A 14,524-nucleotide genomic window follows, 5' to 3' on the forward strand; every position below is an offset into this window, starting at 1 on the left:
CCCTTAATTTTTAAGGGCCTTTTCTAATTAATCAGTGTGACTAACGTTTCTCTCAAAATATATGCTCGCACTTTTTCCCTCAATATCTGCTTGTGAGAACGCACCATCTTCCGTTTCCTTCATCTTGAATCATCACAAGCTAATATTTTCCCAACATCGGTCTCTTAGTTTTGAGAGCTCATAATAAAACCTTTCTCTCACCCTCCCCCCTCCTCTCCCTTCATTCCATACAAGCGCTACTGAATGGCATGCGCACCGAGGCAAAGTTGCGGTTGTACCTATGATTAAGGTCGGAAATTTCCTCAGAGTTAACGTAAACCACCTCCGCTATAACGGAGTTTTATGGTAACCTTGCTCCAGTTGCGGCGCCGTTGACTGTTTAATATAAACAAGTAAATACCGGTCGTAAAATGACGGAAAAATACACGAAACTTCAGTACGTAGTTTAAAAGAAGTTACGGTAAACGATAGGAATAGGTAACGATAGGAATGTGCCCCGTTTTTTTAACACTTTCAAACTTTAAATCAATCAAAATTTGAACTTTTATTGCCTTTGTTTTTTTTTATTTTTTTTTTCATCATTTTTTATGGGTTTTTACTTTAATTTTGAGTCCGTCTATAGTTCTAAAAAAAACGATAAACTAAAAAAACGAAAATAATATGAACGACAAAATAACGATAAAACGAAAAAAGTAAATATATAAATAAAAATAAACGAAAAAAAAAAAACGATACAATTTGACGCTACAAAACGAAATAAAACGCTATAAATTTGAAACGATTCACGAAAATTCGCAGACAATTTCAAGGAATTTTATTGTTTGGTTTGTTTAATATAAGTTAATGAAAATAAAACAAGAGTGGGTGCGCAACGTTGCAATCGGAGATAAATCGGTGTTTTTTGGGTGGAGCCATCGAAATTTGCCCTCATATACGAAAGGCGTTCTTGAGATAACTATTCGACCATGGGTGATGCCCATATTGTCGCTACCTGGAATTGAAGGCGCGTCAAACTGCGATGACGACACGACCAAACTGCGCTGTGCTGCGGTAACAGATGACATAGACTTGGCAACCTAGGATCACACCTGGCATTTGATCATTGGATTTTTGGTTAAGTTCAACCGTGTATGGTATATCAAAATATAGTATCAAAGCCAAAATGCGGATTTTTTTAAGTACTCTGGACCACAGCCACTTTATTAATACGTGACACTGAATCAAGTCGGCTATTGTTTTGAGTGAAATAGAATATTGTCAAAAACGAACGAATCGGCGTCATCGGGGGACCTGCTTTTATCGAAAATTCGGGTGAGGTGGCACTCCTGACGTGTATATCATTGTTACCAACTTAATTTATTTTATTTTATTTGTTTTTTTCAAAAATCATTAATTTTAATGCGGTCAAATTTTTCTCTCCAAATTGCAAGTGCAACGCGGTTGATTCGCTCTTTCACTGGCTTTTAATTTTACAAGTTGGATTGAAATTGTGATGAATATCCTTTACAGCTCCGTTCTCATAGAGCCTCCCATTCATCGTTAACGACAAGTCTAACCTCTCATTATCTGCGCTAACCTCTATGCGAGTGCCCATTGTTTACTTATGCTGGACCTCGTGGTGGTAATTTTACTTTTCGCATCGATGTTGGTCTCTCTTGCGATCGCGATCGGTTCTTTGCGGAGTTTTGAAAGATGCTCTCGTGCGGGAGTTGGGCGAGCCCGACCAGCGCCCTCCGCAGATCCACCAACTACTTCGGCCCCATGGAAATTCAGGAGGAAATGCGCATCGTAAGCATCTGCTCTCCCGCACTCGTTAAGATGGATTCACCGAAACAGCTAAATTCAGGGTGTCTACAAGTCCGGAATTTCCGAAAAATACTGATTTTTTAAGGGCGGTCCGGAAGTACTGAAAAAGTACGGAAATTCCGCCAGAAGGTCCGGATTTTTTTTTTTTTAATTTTATGTCATTTTTGTCGCAATTTGAGCGAGAAATGCAAATTTTTGAAATTTTTCGGTTTCGGAGGTAATGAAAAAGTACTGAATTTTTCTATTGAAGAGGTACTGAATTTCCTGGGAATGTACTGAAAAAGTATTGTGAAAGTACTGATTTTTTGCCCGCCTGTTTTAGTAGACACCCTGAAATTGGCAAAATTCGTCTTATTTGTATTAAAAGTTACCTTTGAGAAAGCCGTAGATGCGCAAAAATTGATGTTGTTTCGATCAAATTAATCGCAAGGAGTATATTATTCCTCTAGAGAGCCTGTGACAACTGTACTGTTTTGTGAAACTGCGCCCTATTATGACCCTTTTCTACAACTTTCTAACCTTAAAATTTGTTTTTCGTATGTCCAAAACGGAATCACGAGAGCATGCTACTCTAGATTGTGTAAATGTATAAGATAGCACTTTCTACGAATGTCTTGCCTAACACAATCCTAACATGAAAATAAAAGACCATTTTCAGAAAGCTGCAAATGAAACGTCAATTTGTAAATTCGAAAGTATTTTTATGAGTCCTCTGCTTGATTTTTGACAATCTTACAAAAACCTATCGAAAACATGCTACGCTAGGACACCAAAAGGTCCATCCCCTCGAAACATCTTTCGCTTTTACGGCTCTCTTCGCTATCACGGCAGCACAATGCCGTGCTGAGTAAAAACGCCATATGAACATTCGAATGTCGCCTTCTTGCCTCTCGGAAAAGATTTATTTTTGAAGAAAGTTACAAATAATTTCCCTTGAAATTTTCAGACTTTTTAGATCAAATTACGAACAAAACCCTCCGAAAAATCGGAAGAAAAATATTCACAAATTATCCCAGAAATTCGTATTTTTTCAAAGGAACTTTGGCAACGTCTAATGGCTCGTACGGCGTTCTATCTTAGCACTGCAGTATAGAACACCTCGCTTACGATTTATGTAACCGAAGTGTTTTTCTCGGTGTTTTGACAGATATTTGACGGGGAACAGACTGTAAAACAGGCTCGAAGTTTAACAGACGACCCTATGAAGAGAGAGCCAGGTATAGACGCGACGAGATTCGTATAGCCGAACCGGACGTTTTTAAATCAAAAGGAACCATATCCATTCTGAAATGAGCCCTGAAATCCACAAGAATACATGCATGGCAGGGCTCACGTCACAATGAATACAGTATTTTTTTGTATTTAAATGCGTCCAATCCATCCTCGTGGTCCCAGCTGCGTCCGCGGTTCCGATCCATCGGTTTTGGATATCGGCCAGCACGACCACCGCCGCACAGTGGATCGAGTCGATTAGAGAGGTCGCACATGAAAGTTCTGACTAAAACGGAAAATTTTCATGTTTATTTCGTCACATTTTAAATTTCAAGAGGTGCTTTCTGAAGCAAATTTCACGAGGAAACCAGTGGAACCACTTTCGTAACCTCAAAGTTTTGCATAAACCGAGTTATAAGCGTTTAAAGTTTCCGAATTTTGTCCGACCTCTCGCATGGACTCGATCCATTGTGCGGCGACGCCACTGTCGAGATGCACAGCCCGCGGTAATCAGTCCGGGAGCGTGTCAATAAGTAGGCAGCTCCTCGGCCGAAGTGAAAAAAAAACGAGATCGGAAAATGAAGAAAAATATGGGCAAGGTCAAACTCACTATTCCGATTGTTTCACCGCCGAGGAGACGGGGTTCGGCTCGTTCTTGCCAACTTCCACCTATCGAGCTCGATTCCCATCTGTTCGCACCTACAAATAACCCGCGGCCAATCCGTCGAGTTTCGCACTTAGCGCTCTTTGTACTAGCCCCGAAAATCCCGCCGCCTCGAGCCGTGTGACTCACCGGTTTAGCGGCTTTGTCACTCGCAATGCGCCGAATATTTCGATGCACTAATGCGAAAAAATCATTTCGCTGCACTGCCGCACAGTGGATCGAGTTTATTAAAGAGGTCAGACATGAAATTTTTATCGATAACCTTCAATTTTGATGTTTATTTCGTCACATTTTAAATTCAGTGAGTACTTTGAGAAGAAAATGTCACCAGGAAACCAATGGAACCACTTTTAGAGCCTCAAAATTTTGTATAAACATTGTTAAAAGCGCTTAAAGTTTCCAAATTTTGTCTGAACCCTCCTATTGACTCGATCCACTGTGTGCATTGCCAAGGAAGAACGCCGAATGAGCATTCAAATGTTGCCAAATCGCCCCTCGGAAAATGTGTGTTTTAGAAGATCGGTATGAATAGTTTTTCTTGAAATTTTCCAACACCTCGGTTCAAATTACGCACAAAATTCTCCAAAAAATAGGAAGAAAATTCACAAGTTTTCCGGAAAATCCGTGATTTTTCAAAGGAGATTTGGCAACGTTTGGAAGCTCATATGATGTTTTTCCTTAGATATGCAGAAACTGCCTTGCGCAGAAGAGAGGAGCGGCTCGTAGTGGAACATCGAATTTCGGTTCAGGGTTGAGGTCACTGCGTTTCAGTTCCAACCTAAGTTAGGACAGGTATCGTAACCCTGGTAAAAATTGGTGATAGGAGCTACGTTTCAAAATATCATAGGAGTTCTTATAGCCGACTAAAGAAGGCTATTGAAAATCATATAGCTGGCTGTAGAAAGCGGAGCAAATCATATAGCCGGGCTATACGAAGCTATAAAAAAGTATACAGTCGGGCTATAGTTCCTATCGCCGGGCTTTACACTTTATCGCCATTGGCTATAAAAGGCTATAAGAAATTGTGTAGAAATTTGTGTGCTTTGGAAATCATTAAGTTTGATACGGAACTACCTTAATATTTACAAAACACACATTATATTTTCCTTTAAAACATATTTTTTTTTTCATCAATTAAAATGAGAATAGTCCATACAGAGTGTGCAAACATTTCAAAATCATGAGTTGAAAAACGCTGACTCCGCGAGATTAAATATTAGAGCCTAACACAAAGCGGAGCGGCGACGCACTGGCGCCTACAAACCTAACAGGGATACTTCACGCATTGCGCAATGCGTGAAGTATCCCTGTTAGGTTTGTAGGCGCCAATGCGCGTTTCGCGCTCTCTGCCCGCCCGCCGCGCCGCAGCGTGCCACGGCGTCTGAAGCAACTATTTCACACCAGAGGTATTGCACAGTATCATAAGAAATTGAAGGCGCTCCAACATATTAAGAATGACAGGCATCCTTCAAAAGTACGGAGCTTTCCTCGCAAAATAAATCAAGATACTACGGCACAAAAAGAGAGCGGTAGTCCAAAAACTAACTAAGTCCTAGTATCCGTATTTAGTAACGTTTAGCATAAACTTTATCGTCTGGCTGTTGCTTAATCGCCATCGGCTATAAAAGGCTATAAGAAATTGTACAGCCGGCTACAGAAGCTATTGGAAATCTTACAGCCGGCTTTAGGTTTACAGTATTTTGGAACACACATTCTACTACCAATTTTTACCAGGGAACTTCGATTCAGGAATTATAATTTCGGTTCAGGTATCATAACTTCGGTTCAGGTATCGTAATTTTGGTTTGAGTATCGAAGCTTCGGTTCAGGTAACGGAAGTTGTTATTATTTATTACATTATATCTTAAATTTCGTACTTTGCCGAAGCCTCGAGTTATTTGAACCGAAGTTACGCTTTTACTGCCCGGAAACTTTATCAATGAAAGTACGTCGATTTCAATCTCTGAGTCGATCATTTTCCTGACAGTTTCCAGTTCTCATTTTCTACAGCAGTTCCAAATCAGGCTTATGCAATCAGAAGATATATCGATCAATACGGCGGTTTTCCGTTTAGAAATTCCAAACACCACTAGCAAACAGAACCGTAGGATTTGTAAAGCGTGCGCTCTCACACTCCTCTTCTGAAAATCCGGTGACGTAACGACATCCCCTCCCTTTTTTTTGGAGATTTGTACAAAGTTAAACAGGAAAGAAACAAGTCACATCATGATTGATGAACCGAGAAAAATGAATCTACAGTTTTATATGTTTCCTTGAGAATCGATGTCGGAGATATTTTTCACATTCCAAATATTTTGTCCCGACTTTTAGGAAAATAAAAGGCCAATTTATAAGCTCAAAACTACTACTAACTTTCCTCTTTCTCCCCGAAAACAGTTGACCTGGTTTCTCTCTTTTAAATGCAGCCCATTAACCAAGATAGTTCGGAGGTGGACAGACAGGGGAGAAAAAAATCAGAGATGGCAAAATTTAACGAGGCGTTGTTTTGAATTTCTTTTCTGCCGTTCTGAAATCGTCAGCAGGAATCGGTTCTCACGACATAGCTCCCTAGCGGAATTCGATCCCACGCTTAACGAAATTCTCACTGCCTAGAAAGCGAAAGCTCTTTCACCAACATGACTTCATGCAACGATCAATTGACAGCCTTAAAGTGCAACAATCTAATTATGAGTTCATTAAGCCTCCTTTTGTGTTTACACCGTCTGGAGAAGGGCCCTGCTAGTAAAGGGCTAATCAGCTCTTTATGGATAATAGGGCAGGCTGGTCAGCCCTTCATAGATAGGGAACGCGCAGTCAGCCCCTCGTGGATAGTACAGTTTTAATATGAACACCTTGAAAGTTTGGAAATAAATTTACGGGAATTTTTTTTCATTCGGAGAACAGGCCGAGATCGCGCACTGAGCGGGGTAGGCTCATCTCTCCCAGAAAGAGATCGTCAGAATAAGTCGAGGATTCTTTCGTAACCAAAGAAAGCCTTCCAGTTAGTGTGGGTAAAGCGGAGGAATTTTGGTTTCTGAGTCCTGATGTCCCTCTGCAGGGTGTCTAGCATCAGGAAAAAACCGGAAAATATCAGGAATTTTGGCCGATCAGGAAAATATCAGGAAAATCTGAAAAATCGGACGTTTTATCAGAAATTTTTCGCACTTTGTCAGAAAATTTAGTTTCCGCATGCATTTATGCAATAAATATAGTTTTTACGAGAAAAATCAGGAAAATATCAGGAATTTTCAAAATAAAAAAATCAGGAATTTTTTATAAAATATCAGGAAAATATCAGGATTTTTCAAAATTAAAAAATACTGAACACCCGGCTCTGAATGAATGTTAAGTTGCCGACTTCTTCGATCCGATGGGAAACGAACTGATTGTGAGCTCGATGGAACGTCAGGAGCAACGATACTCGTGTCTTCTCTTTTCGAGGCAGCAGCACACCACCGCATTGCGGAGAGCGCGATCGCGCGGCGATTCGTTACGCAATTTCGCCAGCGATTGACTATTGGCAGTATGTATTGCACGATGTCCGGCTGGATGCGAGTCTTGCAAGAACAACGCAACTCCCACGAAAAGCGCGCCGTAGATCCGCGGTTTTTGCAAATCACGAATCGCGCAGTCCTCCGGATCACCGCAATCGGGCAATTAGCGCAGGCAGAAAACAATGTGATGCGGTTTTATAACGCCTGACTCAGGAGCGATCTTCCTGGATGATTATTCCTCCTGGATGCAAAACGAGGCTCTCTTGTCTCCTTTGTCATGTCACATTGTTTATTTTCTTCTTATCGGCTGAGCCGCTGCGAAAATAGCTGTGATATCACTAATCAGCACTGGTAAAAAAAGCAGCTTGGATCTAGAGTCCAGACTCTTAAAAACATTGAGGAGAAAAAATACTCTTGACTCGAATGGAAATCCGCTTGAATCAAAAGGCTTGGCTCTTTGATTCAAGAAAAAATCCGATTGTATCAAGAGTATTTTTTCTTGTCAATGTTTTTAAGAGTCTGAACTCTTGACCCAAGCTACTTTTTTTTACCAGTGAGGATATCGCGATCCCGATGTACGGATTTGGAAAGTCCAGTGACCTCATGAAAGTATCCAGTTAAAAATTTTTACCCGTTAAAATGTCCTTAAGTAAAATTTTCATCGTTATAATGCCCCATGTATGTTCGGTTAAAAATATGTCCAGTGTGAGTAAAGGCCTGCATTACAAATTTCCAGCGTGATAAAAAGTCCTCCAACGGCAAATCTCCGATCATAAAAATTAAATTTTATGCTCGTTCATCTTATTAAACAATTATTTTGCGTGTTTGTAGATGTTTTTGCTTTTCTTTGATACTTCTTATTTTGAAAAAATTTTGACGGGTAGGAATACTGGGGAAATTTGCTGTTGAAGGACTTACTATCATACGTGAAATTTTGTAGCGCAGGCATTTACTCATAGTGCACAAATTGTTTGCTGACATGTTTACATAAGCATTATTACATAGGACATTTTGGCTATAGCAGGGTGTCTAGCAGGAAAAACCGGAGGAGCCGGATAATATCAGGAATTTTGGCCGATCAGGAAAATCGGAAAAATCGGACGTTTTATCAGGAATTTTTCTTACGCGAATCTCCTCAGCGGAGAAAGTCTGACTGCTTTTTTGCCTACCGTGCCAAGAGTCGAGAAAAATCAGGAAAATATCAGGAATTTTCATAAAGTATAAGGAAGAATCAGGGAAATATCAGGATTTTTCAAAATTAAAAAATACTAGACGCCCTGGATAGGTTCAGAAGTCTGGGAGCGAGTTCAAAGGCTGAGAAAAAAGTTCAAAATATTTTCCTTCGAAATTCTTCAGACGCCTGTTGAAGCTGCTCTCCGAAAAACGCATTTATGAAATCAATTGGTTTTTTCGTGTCTAATGAATTTATGAACATTCCTCTCATTGCTTCAAGATTCGGGACCGCTGTTCCCTTTAAGTGCTCGGTACTGTCTCTGCCTACTGTTCTCGATTTTTTTATCCTCATCATCAGGGCTGGATTTTACCTACTTGCCGCCCATGGGCCGCCTGTATTTTGCCGTCCCCTTCTCAATTCTCATTCGTATTGAAACATCAATAAAAACCATCAAGTGAACGTGCCAGCGGGGGAGGGGTGCATAAGACGCGTTTACTCGTGTTGAACACATTTTTTGGGGATGCCCTGTCAACACTACTAGCAAAAGTTAAGTTTTGTAAACCTATCTCTGTGTGGACAAGGCCTTCCATTCATAAGAAATGAACGAAAAAATTATGAAAGAACAAACATGAATGTGGTTTAATGATTTTAACTTCCGCCGCCGCGCCGCGCAGACCGCACCGTGTTTGGCGCAATGCGTGAAGTATTCACGCAGTCTTGTAGGCGCCATGCGTTTCACGCTGACCGCACTGTGTTTGGCGCAATGCGTGAAGTATTCATGCATTCTTGTAGGCGCTATCCGTTTCACGCTGACCGCAATGACCGCACTGTGTTTGATGCAATGCGTGAAGTATTCGTGCAGTCTTGTAGGCGCTGATATGTGTTACATGCCGATCGCCGCGCCGATGGCTTCTCCTTTTCATCTCAAGTCCTCGTCATCATTGCTCTCTGCGCCGCGCCGTTCCAGGCCAAATTGCGTGTTTGGTTTCTCTCTTAACTCGACTAATTAAAGGTGCTGTCTCTTGTATCACTGAAAGACGACAAAATTAAAAATTACTACACTCTCAGGAAATGAGAGATTTTGTCGCCTTTTCTCGTTTGTAATTTTTTTTTTCTAAATCCGATATTTTTTTTATACCTACATTTAAAATAATTGCAAAATTTGCCGCCCTCTAGATTTGCCGCCATGGGCCGCGGCCCATGTGGCCACCCCCTTAATCCGGCCCTGCTCATCATCCTGCACACCGAAGACCACATGTATACGTAGTGTTAGTATACTTTCTTTTCTTTTGAAATTCTCATCTTTTGCCGGCTAGATAAACTTTCTTAATTTGCGGGTTTTTTTTGTTTGTTTTCAGACATTCACAGCATGGTGCAACTCGCATCTTCGAAAAGCCGGCACGGCGATAGAAAATATCGAAGAAGATTTTCGAAATGGGCTGAAGCTTATGCTCTTGCTGGAGGTCATCTCCGGCGAAACCCTACCAAAGCCCGACAGAGGCAAGATGAGGTTCCACAAAATCGCCAACGTCAACAAAGCGCTGGACTTCATCGCCAGCAAAGGAGTCAAACTCGTTTCCATTGGTGCAGAAGGTAACTAGATCATCCTAAGTCCCTTTAGGTAATGGAAAACCGTCTTTTGAAATCGTGAAGATCTTTGAATTTAGTTCCGACAACTCCAAGGAATTCCGATTTCAACCAGCTTAGTATCTCACAAAAAAGCAAAAAAAGAGGTTTTCCTGCGAAACTAGAATAATCAATCACATCAATGGCAAATGTTTGTTTTAAATAAGATAAATTTTGCCCTAAAAATTCTTGTAATCTTATTCAAAATCAGGTTAATTTGCAGTAAATATATAGTGGAGTACTCCTCCATTTATCGTTAAGTGATAGGGTATTCTCTTCCCCCAAAAATCTCTGTAGTCCAGGCATATTAGATCAAAAATCGGCGATTAGAAAAAAAAATTTATATATAAGGTTTTATGTGCCCAAGTTGTTCATTGGGGTGTCAGGGACTCCCAGCAAAAAGTCCCCAAGAATCCCCTGTACGCTCGACCCCCCGCCCCCCCAAAACCCCCAAAAAATCGACCTTTCCTCGGTTTTTCGTAAATATCTCTATAAGAATTGGTTTTAGCGAAAAATGAGTTATTTAGTGAATGAAAGTTCATAAAATTTCCAATAAAAATGACTTCTATGAATTTTTTTGTAAAACGACTTTGAACCCCTCAAAATGGCCGCCGAAAAAACGGGCATTTACGGAAATTTCAGTTTTTTTCCCGAAAATGCCCATTTTTCTTTGAAACGGCTGCTCTTACGTAAAAGTTAATGGCGGATTCTAAAAGAGCGTTGAATTTCACATCAGAAATGATTAACATCGATCATTTTAGACTCACGGTCGATCAACGGAAATATGATATATCGAAGCTCTTCCGCCCGGGCCTAACAAATCAAGTGCTGGGTAGTTAAACATTTGCGGCCGGGGTTCTAATGACACTAAAATCATACTTTTTTCACTCGGGGGTCATTTGTATTAGCCTTTTACTCCCTCTTAAGGCCATCATCGGAGGGAAGGGAGTAGTGATTGTGGGGGGGGGGGGGGGGGGGGGGGCACCCATTACCCTTCCTCCGCTTAGCCGCGCAACGGTTTAACATACAGGAACGATAAGCATGGTCCCAGCCCGCGAAGAAGTCGATGTGAAAAGATGAGGCCACGTTTTTTGTTTTGTCTACGCATTTTCGCATTTTGGAGGAATCGTAGCTGCCAAATGACAGAAAAATGATGAATGCTGAAATACATGGCCCAAGGAGTGGAGGGGCATTATACCTAGCAACGCTGGACGAGCCCTTCTTATCTAGAACTCGGGGGGCTTATGTAGCTCGTTTAGGGGCTTCGGTTTCATAAAAATTCCCCTCTCGCCTCTCGTTGCCCCCCATCGAATTTATCCCGTGGGGCTCCTTCATATGTTTTGCGATTTGCGATTAGTTCGAGAACTGATCTCAAGCAGTTGCACGGACTTCCACCCTCGATCCGCGTTGTGGCTGTGTCATTCTTATTCCAAGCATATTATATATCTGCATATTTATTATCATATTATTAATATGCAGCGTCCGATTAATATATATCGGACTTTATCATGCAAATAAAAATATCGAAAGTTTGAACGAACATCGTTTCATCAGGTTTAAAAAAGGTGCAGTCACGGCTAAAAAAAGTAGTCTCGAAATTCTACCGCTGACAGAAGATGCCGCCAAATTGCACTGTTTTAGAGCATTCCTTCAAATTCAAACGTTGCGCGGTAATGCACTCTCGCCTTTAAATTGGGGGTGGAAATTGGATCCGCAGCTTACTTCTGTACGAACCACTTTAGGGCCTGCACCTAAACAAGTTTTGGACGCAATTTTCTGTGGCTGTGTTAAGGGTTGCAGAAAATCGTGCGGTTGTAGATAAACAGGCCTGAAATGTTCAAACGTTTGCTTGCATTGCAACGGCATCTCGTGTGATAACTCGCTTGTGCTTAATACAGACGAGTGGGAAGAAGAAGAAGCCAATATGGATGACGCGAGGGCAACACCAGAATTGAGCGGCAATGAGGCGGAAGAAGAAGGAGAAGAAGATAAACAAGAAGAAGAGATGGAAAAGAAGAAAGAAAAAGTTGTAAGCAATTACGCACTTAAGCCAAAAAGACGACGATTATTCTAAGACTTTTCTCTAAGTTTTACAGCTGGACATTCCTTCAAAAAAGTTATTCGGCAACCACTTGCTATCGAATAAGTAATTGTAATTAATTAAAATATAGTGCTTTACAATGATTATTAAGTGAAACAAATCGAAAATATTATTTGTGATTAATATACTGATCATTTGTTCTTTAGCACGGTTTTATAATTGACTCTATTCAAGCTCAAAGTAGTACCTGAACACCTTACACTTGAAAAGATAATCATTCAAAAAATCTGAGCCCCCCCCCCCCCCCCCCGCTTACAACCACCTGTACTGGAGCTGGAGGTATCGAAGTGAAAAAGTGAACATTTAAAAATGTGTTTTATTGCTTTACTAGAGACAAATCGAAGTGAAAAATAGGGATCATTCAATTATAAAGTAGGTAATGCTCTATTTCTACTTTTCAGCCCCCCCCCCCCCCCAAACATCTCAATGCACAATTTCTGTTTTCTGGATGGAAGAATCCCGACTCTCCTCCCTCTTCAGATGCATTACGTGATAATTGAACGCTTCCTTGCTCCAGCAGAACCGTAAACTTAAATGAGTAACTAACCAGCACTTGATTTGTTAGGCCCGGGTGGAAGAGTTTCGATATATCATATTTCCGTTGATCGACCGTGAGTCTAAAATGATCGATGTTAATCATTTCTGATGTGAAATTCAACGCTCTTTTAGAATCCGCCATTAACTTTTACGTAAGAGCAGCCGTTTCAAAGAAAAATGGGCATTTTCGGGAAAAAACTGAAATTTCCGTAAATGCCCGTTTTTTCGGCGGCCATTTTGAGGGGTTCAAAGTCGTTTTACAAAAAAATTCATAGAAGTCATTTTTATTGGAAATTTTATGAACTTTCATTCACTAAATAACTCATTTTTCGCTAAAACCAATTCTTATAGAGATATTTACGAAAAACCGAGGAAAGGTCGATTTTTTGGGGGTTTTGGGGGGGCGGGGGGTCGAGCGTACAGGGGATTCTTGGGGACTTTTTGCTGGGAGTCCCTGACACCCCAATGAACAACTTGGGCACATAAAACCTTATATATAAATTTTTTTTTCTATTTTTCCTATAATGCCTGGACTACTGGAATGTATCGTAAACTCTCTACTCTCTCCTTACAATAGAAATTTACGTACATCGCCGCTATTGATTTTGCAATTGCTTTCTTTCGAAGCTCCGTGAATGTCAACGTAATGGTTCTGTATTTTTTTCTATGTGTATTTTTCACAAGATTTTTTAATGGGAGATTTTTGATTTTTTCTAGAAATTGTCGATGGAAACCTGAAAATGACGTTAGGTATGATTTGGACCATCATCCTTAGATTTGCCATCCAAGACATTTCTGTTGAGGAAATGACTGCAAAGGAGGGTCTACTGTTATGGTGCCAGCGTAAAACAGCTCCGTACAAGAATGTCAATGTACAGAACTTCCATCTCAGGTGAGAATCTTTCATCTGCTTTACCTATTCGCCATCTTTCAATTTGAGAATCTGGGTCCCTATTACAGTTATTGAAGTGGCATCTGTTTATCCTAATTAGTGGCGTGGCGTGAATTGCGATGTATCGATTGTTATGCCATTTAAACCTATGGAAAAGGATCGATAAACAGGGTGTTCGCAGCGAACACCTTAATAATCGATTCTTTACCATAGGTTTAAATAGCATAACAATCGGTATATCGCAATTCACGCCACGCCACTGCAAAGATCACCAAAGTGTTTATTAATGGCGAGACTTGATACAACGACGTATCTTCATTTGCAAAATTGCATACTCCCTGTCCTATTATAGTGTTTAAAAAAGTTATTCAAGGGTCATTTCTCTCAACATTTTTTTCTCTGCTCGTAAAATATTTTGTAAAAATTTTAAGCATGATTTCCAAAAAACTTTAATGCAAACCAGAGGAAATCTCCATCTATGATCTCCAAATGAACATCATGGTTTAGGTTTAAAATATTGCACCGTTTACTTATTAAATGAATGAAAAAAATAAATTAAATCCCTTCTCGACTCAATCTTTTTTAGTACTTTCTACGATTTTCAGAATGAACTATCAATTTTGCCACGAAAACTTGAATCACTATTAGTCTGGAACTCTTTTTCTATACCATTGATTTAAGCAAAAAAAAAAATAAATATTGCTTGTGGCAAAATAAAACCAGTATTATTATAATATGAGCTGAATTAATTATTCTTTCATTTCTTGTGTACATAAAGGTGAATAAGTGAGGAGTTATCCTCTCTCATTTCGTTGACCTCAATAATAGGATCATAATTTTCTTTTTACTGCTGAAAATTCAATATGGGTGAAAAACTAATGAAATTTCTTTTATTTTCTAGTTTTAAGGATGGTCTTGCTTTCTGCGCTTTGATTCATCGACACCGACCCGATTTAATCGATTACAATAAGCTGTCCAAAGACAACCCTCTACAAAATCTCAACACAGCTTTCGATGT

General features: G+C 40.1%; 1 protein-coding gene across 1 annotated transcript in view; it reads left to right on the plus strand.

Moving 5' to 3' along the window:
- LOC140225789 (alpha-actinin, sarcomeric-like) overlaps positions 1–14,524 on the plus strand; it is a gene marked incomplete at its 3' end in the record, with an annotated part of 90,811 nt that extends 76,287 nt beyond the window's left edge. The window contains 3 exon segments of the mRNA XM_072305716.1: positions 9,709–9,943; positions 13,332–13,506; positions 14,408–14,524. Coding sequence (XP_072161817.1) covers positions 9,709–9,943; positions 13,332–13,506; positions 14,408–14,524 — 527 coding nt within the window.

Source organism: Bemisia tabaci, unplaced genomic scaffold, assembly GCF_918797505.1.
Source record: "Bemisia tabaci unplaced genomic scaffold, PGI_BMITA_v3".
Classification (NCBI taxonomy): domain Eukaryota; kingdom Metazoa; phylum Arthropoda; class Insecta; order Hemiptera; family Aleyrodidae; genus Bemisia; species Bemisia tabaci.